The following is a 12379-nucleotide window of genomic DNA, read 5'->3' on the forward strand; positions in this document are numbered from 1 at the left end:
TTTCACCTCCCATTATAGTTGGCAGTGTGTATCGTCCGCCTGATGCAAATTGGTCGTTTCTTTAAAATTTATACTCGGGCCTCAAGCCCACCGTGCAGAAAAACAAGCACGTTGTTATTGCAGGAGATTTTAACCTTCCTAACATTAACTGGGAAAATCTATCTTTCTGAATTACAACTGTCCTCATTCTGCCTCGTTGGCTGAGAAATCGTTCAATCGAAACTTGTTCCAAACCGTCACGACACCCATAAGCTTGCAAGCTTTAGCGTTAAGTACTCTTAATCTTGTTTTTGTTTCAAGTGATATAGCACAGTGCTCTTTCTCATGTGAGGTTTCGAAAAGCACGTCAGACTATAGTATTGTTGTCTTTGAGTATAATCCAGCCTGTGTAACGAGCACTAAACCTGCTCCTCCTAGCATATGAGCAGTGCACAATTTTAGAGATGCACTTGACGAAAGTGTAGTTGACCTATTTGATGTTAGACACAATGTTTTCCTCGATCTTCATTCCTTTCCAGAAAACAATGTTAACGAAATGTGGTTATTTTTCAAAAACTTGGTTCCTGAGTGTAGCTTTATGTCCCAATGAGAGCTCTTTGCTCCAAAGATCACAGCAAACCATGGATTACGCGGAATATTATTCACTTAAAGCGTAGGATTCAGAGACTGTGGAAAAATATATGCAATCTTCCTTTGCTTGAACACAATGAGAAGATGAAAGAGCAAAAACTGGTACTAAATGGGATCCAGCCAACTCGTCGAAAGCCAACTCGTCGACGGCCAACTTGTCGGCGGCCAATTTGTAATAGGGTAATTCGTCGAAGGACAAATTGTCAAAAGGGGCACTCTGTCGAAGGGAAATTCGTAGAATGGGTTGAGTGACGGTCCAAGGTAAAAGTTTGTGGATCCTTGCTACCTTCTGACCAAAATTTTCATTTGTGTTTGGACTAGGGACAGCCCCCTTCTTAAAGGGACACTGACACCCCCCAAAATTTTTTTTTAATTTTTTGCCAGGCGCTTCATTATGGTGTCGGAGGACTACCCAATCAATATTTTGTAACAGAGTAGCGTATTTTTTTAATAAAGCCAAAAGACGCAACTGCTCGAAATCGAAACCGAAACCCGACGGAGGTCGGAGAAGTGTAGAGAAGAGAGTGTGTGGCGGAAGTCACGTGGCTACACCCGACCGTGTTTTTTTGTTTTTTTTTTTTTTCTCTCCTTTTTGGTAGCAGACGACATGCGGCGTATGGGAACTGGTCGCCGTGGGATTCTTTTGCAGTTATGTATGTTCCGCTCGTTGTTCTGTACTCCAAGATGAGTTGTTTTGTACATTGAGGAGTTGGAGATGAGTAGTGAGTGCCCGTGGTGGATTTTGATCGGCTCCGAAAAGAATACACCCAAGATGTTGCGTGAAGAGCTGGCTCACATGTCCCGCGCCCGAAACAGAAGTGGCATTGTGCGACAGAGTTTCCGAAAGATCAACGGGATCGGTACCAATGGCTGGCTGCAATTCCTGTAGACCATTTACGGGCACCTCGGAAAGCGGACGCTACCTGATTTATATGCTCCTTGCATTTTGTGGAAAGTGATTACATTGAGTTCGCAGGTGTCAAAAAGGAAATCTCATACCATTTAATTCAGCGACGTGTCGTCCACAACATTTGTTTCTTATATTGTTTTTTTTGTTTCTTCAGTAATAATTGTAAAAAAAAAAAAAAAAGAAATGTAAACATCAGAGAATATTTGAAAAAAAAAAAAAAAAAAAGTTTGACGGGGGATCGAACCCGGTCCTACCGCGTGTCATGGGGACGTCTTCCCCACTGCGCTACTAGAGCACATCGAAACTGGGGTATCTCTTTCCTTAGTAATAATTCAGCCGATAAACTGTAAGTGGGAAAGTTTGCTGCCGATTTTCCTCTAGCAAAAGCACTCCCGGGTCGAAGTCGGGATGCACCACGCATTGGCGACATTCTCACCTAGTAAAGAAATCGTACGCGTGCATATTCAAGTCGAAGTAGACACGTCGCGCTTGACGTTTGCGCGAGCGATGTCTTCAACCACAAGAAGGGAGCGACGGCTCGGCGACGTCTTCGTGCAAATCGGCTTGGTGGTCGGGCGTGTCGTACGGGATGAATACTAATTCTTTTGACCAGTCCCAAATTTCTCTTTTAAAGGCAGACAAAATTCGCCGGTACCGCGAACGACAGTTCTGAAATAGAGGTCCCACGCCCGTCGTCCGCTGCCATCGCCGTCCCTGCGAGTCCCACGATACGCGAAACGACGCACGCACAGAATGCTTCCGGTTGTCCGTGGAACTTTTTTTTCAATCTACGTATTTGCAGGTTTTTAGAAGCCACAAAAAATGGGTTTCATATTTTTTTCTATTTTTAATATTGAGTGTGTGCTTTCAGTGACCCACGACTTTGATTAAATTTGGTGGTCGCATCGATACCTTAGAAAACGGCCCGTGACCGCGAGAAAGAGAGTGAGCGAGACTCGAACCGGCCAGTTCTTGATCGGCGGTTTTCGGGCGGAAAGAAATCGAATTTCAAGCCGTAAATTCTGTTCTGGGTAGTTGAGCTCTCATGTGTCACGTACAACTAAAAACCTCGGCGAGCATAAATACCCTGTCAGTGTCCCTTTAAGTTACAAGACGGAAAGAAATGTTACAAGAGGGCGAAGACAGGACTGTAGCTTGAGACAAGTTAAGAAATGCTCATTTTGGGATCGTCCTTTTTTTGTTTTCTTTATTACATTTTGTAATGAGCCACTGCAGACTGTAGGCTAACGCGCGCCCCAGTGATACACGTGTGATGTATTAGTGATCGTCCCCCACTGCACCGTGAAAGCGGAGAAACCTGCAAGTTGTTATCTTCGACAAGAAAGAGCACACTGGAGGTCTATTACCATGCGGCGATATTACGCATTACTATAGGGCAGAATTTGCTTTAAAATTTCAGAACAAAAATTATATATTATGGCTTTGAAACAGCAGCGACCAGTTTGCCTCTTCGACGAAAATTCCTTCAACGAGTTGCCCTATGACGAAATGGCCTATTCGATGAATGGGCCGCCGACGAGTTGGCCGTCGACGAGTTGGCTTTCGACGAGTTGGCCTAGACCCGTGCTAAATACTTCTATGCATAACTCAGAATATAATTTTTTTTAACGTCTCTTTGCCTCGCTTCTTAAAAACAGACCCAAGAAAACTTTGGCGATACATTTCTCCAAAGAAGGAACAAGTAGATAAACTAGTTGTTGGTGGATTGGACATCACTACAAAGCAAAGAAATTTCGGCCTCTATTAACCAGTACTTTTCTAGCATGTTCTCTCCAGACAATGGTTTCATACCGTGTTCCTCAGGCTTTCCTTATGCACTGCCACTACCTGACATTGTTGTTTCAGAGGAAGGGGTGTTCGCCTCACTGCTCAGTTTAGGTAATAAAAAAAGTGCGGGCCCCGACAATATTCCTAACGAGTTTTTAGCGAGATACACCAAATGGTGCCCTAAATATTTATACTGTTTATTTTCCTAAATCACTATGAGGAGGCTCAGTACCAAATGTCTGGAAATGCGCCAAAGTCGTTCTTAGAACAAAATCAGGGAGAGTACTGGTGACACCAAAGTGTCGAACCGAAATTTTTATCGGTTCAGTTCAAGTTTAGGTTTGCGGCTTTCGGTTCAGTTCCGGTTCCGTTCTGGGGAGAAAAAATGACGGTAAAAACTGGTTCGAACCAGTTTGAACTGCTAGAGTGAAAATATATTTTCTGCATTGTTAAGGCAATAGGCACTATTTCCACCATGAAATTACTAGCTTTAGAGTTTCTTTTCCCTTTGTACAATCATCTTTTAATTTCAGTACCAAAAATATGAAACTGCATTATTTAATTTTGACACAACAAAAAAAAAAAAACTTGATTAATGTACAATACGTCGTGTTTATATGACTCGACATTAATTTGTTTAGCTCAGTCACATATATTTCACCTCCGTCGAAAGGTTGTCGTGAAGTGAGGTAGGTCTCTTATAATACCCATATTTGGTACAAATTTGCGTCGCAGTCTTAAAAGTTGAATAATAGTTGTGCTCTTGAACTATGGTATCAATTACAGTGCATAAAAGCATGAAATGCCCACCCATCGTCACCATATATATCCTAAAATATAGTTTACAAAATACTTTTCACAATATATGTATATGATGATGATGGAACTGAGCTAAAAGCAATCATACTTTTAAAATGTTTCAAAAGTTTTAGGACAAACCCTTTCAGACTGCCTTTGGTAGAAACACTGAGCGGCAATCACAACGCTAGTTTTTTTAACTTACAGTGATGTAGTCGAAGAATCATACAGAAAGGAGTGATCAAAATTGCTCACTCTAATTTGTATGCACCTTCGTATTCAGATTGAAGCTGGTCTAAAATAGCGCATACCCAAATGAACATTTTCTTGTACAGGGATAAACAGGTATAGCGTGGCTGTTGAGGTTTCTTCTTAACAAGATGCCGGTCGATTTAACTTGAAAATAAGCATCACCCTTTCTAAATTATGATTTTTTGTTAAATAAAACAAAGTAGTATTTGATGCTCTACTCGACATGGCAGCATGTTGAGATGACAGCACGTCACAATGCTCTACTCGACATGTTCGCTCTCTGGCGGTCTGCGTGCGTAATCTTCATAGTTTTGCCCCGTGCCCCCGTGTATTTTCTTTTTGTCCAGCCCACAAACACATAAAATTGGTGTTCATTACATAGAAGGGGAAGTGACAGACTTCTACATGTTTGAAAAGTTATTCATATGTCAGGAACACATATATTCAAATAAACTGCAAATCCAGAAATTTGTTCAATGCTCTCTCAGATCACTGATACACGTGCCTATCGAGGATAAATATGCCAGAAAAGATTAACAAAGCATTTTCCAGATAATTTATCTTGTGAAATATTCAGTCAGTAATAAAGCCTATTTTTATTGTCACCAAAAAATTTGACTGTATGAAGTTCACAGAACCGCTTGAGACCGACAAGAGAGGACGATGCTCGGAAATACGCCAGCTGTTGAGCCGATTTGTGCAAACATGTTTTTTGTTCACTATTTAGCTGTGTGAAACAACAGGCTGCGGGGTATGCCAAAAGGATTGTGCTCATAGGCGTAGACTTCGGGAGGGCACCGGGGCTCGTGCCCCCCCTGGTAAGATCCGGGGAGGAGGAAGGGAAGCAAAGTCCCCCCCCCTCCCCCCGGGCCATGATCCTTACCGAGACGCTGTTTATGTGCCATGTAACAAGCTTCTATAGTAGTGGCATGTAAACAAAATAACGCCAACATTGCCTTTATCGACAAAATACATGGGAAATGGAATCCCAGCATGCTTTCGTTAGCTTCAATCTCCCGTTCTGGCGAAAAGGTAATGCGCAGCATTACCTTTTCGCCAGAACCATGTCATGGTTCTGGTGTGACATGACATGGTGAACCAAGTCACCATGTCATGTGATTCGTGGTGTGAAGTCAAATCAAATCAAATCAGTTTATTTTGCCACAAACAATACATTTGGGACAAGGGGGCTGGAAAAAAGTTGCAGGATTCCAGCTCGACGAGTTCAAGTGCAATGTGATGTCATGTGTGACATCACGGTGTCAACAATGCTAATGAATCTAGTGACGTTCTCAATTTGAATCGACTTGACAAAGTGACATACTCGATTGCCCTCTGGCGTCACGTGATGTCACAGGGCCACTAGACGTGACATTAGTTAACAGCAACGTTGGTTGACAGCATGTCTTGACACCGTGGCGTCGCGTCAGCACGTGACACATGACGACACATGATTAATCATAGTGCCAATACATAAGCCTCATGAAAGACCACAATTTCGCACACATTTCAATTCTGCATATGCCGATTTGATCTATACATAGAAGTACAGCTCCCAATTTTTTTCTCACAAAATTTGTTTGTGATATTAAAAAAAAAAAAAGAAAGAATTACTGTGAATATTTTTGAAGCGGTCACCATTATGTTTTTTTTTGGTTCAGTTCCTGTTCAGTTCCAAGATGGCAGCGAAGATTTCGGTTCGGTTTAGCTCCGGTTCACCTAAAAATAATGGTTGGGTTCTGGTTCGACACTCTGAGTGACACTAATAATTATAGACCGATTTCCTTGCCTTGCACGGTCAACAAACTGCTTGAACATATAGTTTACAATCATATTTTTTCTTTCTTTGAAACAAATGATATTGTCTGTGCTGAACGACATGGTTTTAGGTGGAAGCTTTCTACGACCATGCAACTCGCAAAAACAGTTTATTATTTTTTCAGATATCATTAACAGAAGGGGACAGACGGACATTATATTTGTAGATTTTTCAAAGGCCTTTGATCGAGTGCCACATCCCAAACTTCTTTTAAAATGACGAAAGTTCCCTCTTTGGTCATTTCAGCCTTTAGCTGAAATGACTTCCGTCACTTCAGTTTCTTTTTAGGAGAAATGCAACATTTGTCGAACATAACACCCAGTTGTCAGCCTGTAACTATAGTCGGTGACAGGTTCAGAGTAGAGTGGAAGCTCCTCCCACCTCTTTCCACTTTAGTAGAGCGAACGCTGGAGAGGAGGTTGCATCTCCTATGTTTGCTCTGCTAAGGTGGAAAGAGGTGGGAGGAGCTTCGACTTTACTCTTAACATGTCACCTACTATAGGCGAAGAAATAATGTGGCTTAACTAATACAAACCAAAATTATTAGGCTCCTTATAGAGTAGTGAATGCAAAATGAAGGTGACTGGCTGTCTCTTTTCAGTGCAAAAGGAGTTTTCAAGTAAGCTTTGCTTTGGGACATATATCCGGTAACGATAGTCAAGGATCTCTAAAATACATACGACGATGAGATCCTATTCAGAGACTCGTTGCGCTGTACATGGGTAATAGAGAAATAAGCGAAGTAATTTTACGAGAAGGAAGCAAGGCTGCTTCACTGGGGCATACTGCAGTAAGTGGCCTTTGAACGGCTAGAAACAGATCGATCTCTCGTGCTTTCCACTAGGGGACCATCGAAATTGCTTTAAAATTTTAATTGCCGTTTTTCTTGCTCGCGCTCTCAACAGCACCGCCCGGATAACCTGATACTGGGCATCGCTAGGGTGCCCTCAGACCACGCATTCTCGCAAGTCACGCTGCACTCGTTTGGGTCCACATCTGCAGCCTGGTTACCTGGGCATCCCCAGGGAAACCGAAACGAACGGGAACGGGCAGCCCGGCGCGTCCCAGCGGCAGGCGCTCCGTTCGCCAGTTCATCGGCAAATCGCGTGCAGCCATGCCGAGGACGGTGACCCCTCCGAGGATCAGCTGATCCATACACGAACACCGCAAGGATCAGCAGGAAAGCGCGCCGATCCAGAGGTGGCGCTTGCTTACCCCTCTCCCTCACGGGGATTGTATGGACCTGCCGGCCGCCGGGCAACTCGTCGTGCCGCTGGTGGACCACCCGCCCCCAAACCGCGCGAACGGACCCGACGCGATCCCCCGGCCCGCAAGCTCGGCCTCGAGATTCCCGCCTGGGCTACCCCGCCAGCGGCCCCCAAAATGCTCAAAGGCGGCTTCCTACCTCCGTTTTGGTGATTCGATGCCTGGCCAATTTGACCACGGCGAAGTTTCCTTTGCCGATGGTGCGTTCGATGTCGTAAAATCCCACACGAATGGGACCTTTGAGCTTGAGTGCCATGCCCATGATCAAATGGGGCTCCAGAAAGGCAGAGGTATGGCCCAGGAGGGCCAAGCCCGCCCCGCACCGAAGGAACCGACGCCGGACACCACTAACATGCCGAAAACCTTCAGCGCGAACAACACAACACAAGCAAAGAGCGGCGTGCAGGAACGACGTCAACGCTGGCGCGCGTCATCACCCGTGACGCACTTCCCGTACGCAGGCGCGCGCCTCCTTCCGTCGCTGCCGTGCGTACGCTTCCCCGCACGGCTCGCGCCGGTGGGCGTAGCGACAGCCTTTCATCATGCCGCCATTCCCCGTCCCGTTTTGTTTTGTGTCTTGCGAAATCACGCGACCATCGACCAGCTCCGTCGACTGGGGATCACTGACTTCTCCTGAGAATCCGTGAACGAGTGATTTGTGAAATTAACGCGCAAGCGCGCGGCGGTGAAAACGAGAAGGTGCTGAGCGCGATGCCTTTCGAGTTCGCGTGGGCGGCCTTGAAGCTATAGCTGCGTTTTCGAAAGCCATTTTTCATTCTGTCAAAGTGCGACGACGCCGAGCGTGCCATAGCGAAATGGGGAAGATAGAAAAAACGACGCTGCAGCAGCAGCACCTGGAGCGAGTCATGTCTAAAATTTTGCCACGCGAGTGTTTATCGAGTTACCTCAAACGGGTTCTACGTGGGAACACGCGGAACACGCGGGCGAGAGAAATGATATGAATTAGGACACAAGCCAACAATGCGAAGTCAAGTAAAAGTCTATGAAAATATGAATTCAATATGAAAATCCTCAATTCCTAAAAAAAAAAAAAAAAAAAAAAAAAGCCGTTAAATAATTTGCAGCTTTTGTTCTTTTTTGTAGCGAAAAAAAGTTTTTGCAATCCTATGTGCTTAAAAGGTTTCTGTAGAGATTAACCGCAACTATTTTTAACTGTCTAAAAGTGTAGCTATTTCTTTGACAGTCATCGTAGTTTCTGCATCATTGAGTTTCTGAGACGTTGAAAATGATTTTGTGGCCATGGCGAAGGTGATCGATACAAGAAGTTATATTAAAACTAGCGAAAAACAGTAAGTTCGACGATAAATTTGTTCAAATAAATTTCGCTAAAAAATAGATAAGGCTTGTGGATATGCTTTTTGTGATACAACATACAGCGGGGAAATCGAAACCAACGTTTTCAGTTTCAAATTAAATAAAACTCACGTACTTACATGTCTTTTTAATTTTGAATTGGGTAACATTTTGCGTCATCTAGCTACTGATAAAAACAAAACAACCTTGAAGGAGCATCTAGCCGTGCCCTAGTAGAGCGTAGAAATGGTAGAAATTAACGAAAGTAATTTTTGTAATATAAGCATTAAAAAATAACTAAAATATTGTATAAATAAAAAATACGTTGATCAGTTTCTGGTGGCTTATATTTCAACATTTCGACATAATTTCGCCAATTTCAGATGATTCGAGTGTGGCGCAGATTGGACAGTGGCTGAATAGTTGGCTTTGATCTTGGCTTTGATGGCTTTGATACAGTTCACTCCACTGTAGCTTTGATTATTCTCTAGCCACCCTACGTTGATAGTGGTCATCGTGATGTTTCTGTTTACAGTAAATCCAGTAAGCGATAGGTTTGGTTCGTCTTTCAACCGCGATAAAACTCGCCAAGTTTTAAATACTGTGAACTTAAAGTGTGCAGCGTCGGGGAAGTAGATGAACATTCATTGCGCATTTCTACCGTGAGCTTCCCGAACCGAGGAATGAAGCTATCAACATCCACCAACTCGCGCGGGTGACAGTGCCAGGGGCCGTCCGGTGCGGTGGTGGAAATGTCCGAAGACGAGGCAAGTGTTGCTGCTAGGAGCATGCTTTCTCTTTTATTTATTTATTTTCTTTTATTGGGCACGTACGAATTGTGGCAATATCGATGTTTGACCGTACTCTAGGCCGACCGGCTCCAACAATAGGCAGCCCACAGCAGCGACCGGCAAAGTTCCGGAATATGTGGCTGCGTCACTGTTTCGCCTTGAACAGCTGAACCGCTCGCGTGATCGCAATGGCACATGTTCGAACCTTCGAACGCGGTGTGGGACTTGGCATGACTGTCCAGCGGCACTGCGTTGGTCCATTTGGGGTTTTGAAACGATCCGCACGTGGGCTGTCTCGTCACCGGCGGCGAGTCCAGTTTTTAATTTCTCTTTGTCTATGTCCCTTTCTGCATGCTTCCTTTTTTTATTTATTTATTTATTTTTTTTGCTTTGGAATGTGCTACCACCATTGCCGTTTACCCATTCATTTGCATTCCCCTTTTCTCGCTGCATGACTCATTTGCAGCTTGATTTGTAAATGGCGCGCACCAATCAAAATATCGACAAGACGAGATAAAGCATGACTCTTCCCCAAACAAAGCCCTTTTTTTCTTCTTCATATTTTTTACGTTTTTACTTGAAGGCCGTGGTTATCTGCGCTGCGCTGGCGCGATTGAACACGTATCAGTATTCTTAGCAGGCATGGCTTGAGCTTTTGTTGGCAAATGATCACAGAGGAGGCATATCCTTCATCGGTGTCCTCATTGTGTCCGTTCAAGTATATATCTCCACAATTTCCTGCTTGTTTTGTGTGGCAAGTGTTTGATCAGAATGGGACAGCAATATTTTCGTAGGTTTTCTATTTACTTTTTTAATTTCTTTCCAGTTATTCTGCGGAGCCTTTCTAAGTCATCACCTTGCACTCTGCCTCAATGGCTATTTAAGAAAGAAAGAAAAGAAGTCGTCAGTATTGCGTTTAGATTGTCAAACATTGATGCTCTTTTTTTTTTTTTTTAAGTGGGGGGTGTTGGGGGGGATTTGTTGGTTGGTTGGTTGGTTCATTTTCTTGGGGGATCGGTGGCCGAGTGGGCTAGCGCACATTAGCTTGGAGCACGTGGAGCGAAAACTTGCGCTGCGGAACCTAGGATCCTGTGTTCAATCCCCACCCCTGCCCGTCTGGATCTGGATGAGCATCATACCGGCGCGCGGTCGTGTATCACTACTGCATGGTGCACGTTAAAGACCCCAGGCTGGCAGTTCTACTGCACTGGCTAGATTTCTCATCTCCAGCTCGGGGACTCCCTGCCCGTCTGGATCTGGATGAGCATCGTACCGGCGTGCGGTCGCGTATCACTACTGCGTGGTGCACGTTAAAGACCTCAGGCTGGCAGTTCTACTGCACTGGCTAGATTTCTCATCCCCAGCTCGAAGACTCGTCGCCCATTGAGGCTGACCAAGTTCAAGGCTGTGTAAACATACACACAGCCCAAATTTAATTTTCTTCTTTTACCTCTTTCCCCTACTCTTGGAACAATATACTGTTTGAGAAGGGATGCCACTGGTTTTTGTTATGGTCACATGATTGCTAATACCAGCCAGTGGGAGTGAGGCCCCACTTTCAAGTGTATAGTGTCTACATTACAGGTGGTAACACTATACTATATCAGGGGTGGCCAAATCGTGGCTCACAAGCCTCGTGTACCTCTTTGGGGGAAGTGTGGCTCAAGGCTCGCAACTCCCCAGAAAGATCAAAGGGAAAGACAAAAAAAAAAGGATTCTCACATTTTATGAGCTTTGTGCCGTCATGTGCAGATCGGACAAGGTCCTTATTTTATGAATGGGAACTCTCAACAAATTTACGTGCTGGGCAATTGCTTTATGAGTGGAATTCGCCATAGCCACCAGCTGAGAAGAAAAAAAATGTTAAAGAAGTGCCACACCCCCTTTTTATCGTGGTTCTTCACTTAAATGGGTACTGTAATCGGACGAAGAAAACCAAATGCTGCTTCAAAGGGCTTGCCCATCAGTGTCAAACGCGAGCATTCAGTGACAACATTGGTCTAAAGCTTCGGATAAGGACTACCTAGAATTGTGGAACTAGTACTGGCTGAATAGGTACACGTGACTCCTTTCGATCTTTTCCAGCGTGTGATTCTTCGCTTGGTGTGGTGTTCAATCTTCATAATTGGTGGGGCGTGCACATCTTCATAACTGGATGTTAATTCCAACAATTAGGAAGATCGCGCATGGTTGTTACACATTCTTGTCGTTTCGGTTTTGTATTGGTCCAGGCCAAGAATGTCATCAACAACAAAAAATGTGCTAAAAATTCTGAACTTCTTTCACCTATTATGTTTAAAATACATCAGATTTCCTCCTTATTTTATTTTTGATGCGTTACTATAGTCCCACTCACTAGTGCGAGCGAACGTTATGCAAATTAAAAATCTGACATTTACAAATCTCTCTGATGCGAAATTAGAGTGCAGCTCTTGAGGAGGAGGAGGAGGGGAGGGTATGCCCCTCTCCTTCATAACCTCCTCTTCCGCCTCCCATACCCCCCTCCTCCTCCTCCACATGGGATATCAATTTTCCCGCTAAATCTGACAGAGAAACTGAATTTGTTCATAGGTGAAGTGACAGCAAGTCAGTGACATCATTTTCCCTCTAAATTTAGCGGGGAAACTGAATTGGTATTGAGGTCCCGTGAGATCAATTTTCCCGCTAAATTTAGCGGGGAATTAAATTGCTGTTGAGGTCACATGACATCAATTTTCCCGCCAAATGTAGCGGAGAGGGTGAATTTGTTGATAGGTGACATGACATCAAGTCGTGTGACGTCATTGTCTCCGCTAAATTTAGCGGGGAATT

The 12379-nt window shown here is 44.2% G+C and overlaps 1 protein-coding gene across 2 annotated transcripts in view; it reads right to left on the reverse strand.

Moving 5' to 3' along the window:
* LOC8027006 (serine/threonine-protein kinase SIK2) overlaps positions 1-7911 on the reverse strand; it is a 70208-nt gene extending 62297 nt beyond the window's left edge. The window contains exon 1 of one of the 2 annotated variants that reach the window (XM_029991974.4): positions 7603-7911. In XM_029991974.4, the coding sequence (XP_029847834.2) occupies positions 7603-7725 (123 nt within the window). In that variant the 5' untranslated portion in view covers positions 7726-7911. The remainder of the gene's footprint in view (positions 1-7602) is intronic. The other variant, XM_040221140.3, reaches the window with a different exon arrangement.
* Positions 7912-12379: the final 4468 nt, after the last annotated feature.

This window comes from Ixodes scapularis, unplaced genomic scaffold (assembly GCF_016920785.2).
Source record: "Ixodes scapularis isolate PalLabHiFi unplaced genomic scaffold, ASM1692078v2 PGA_scaffold0__279_contigs__length_252992795, whole genome shotgun sequence".
Lineage (NCBI taxonomy): Eukaryota > Metazoa > Arthropoda > Arachnida > Ixodida > Ixodidae > Ixodes > Ixodes scapularis.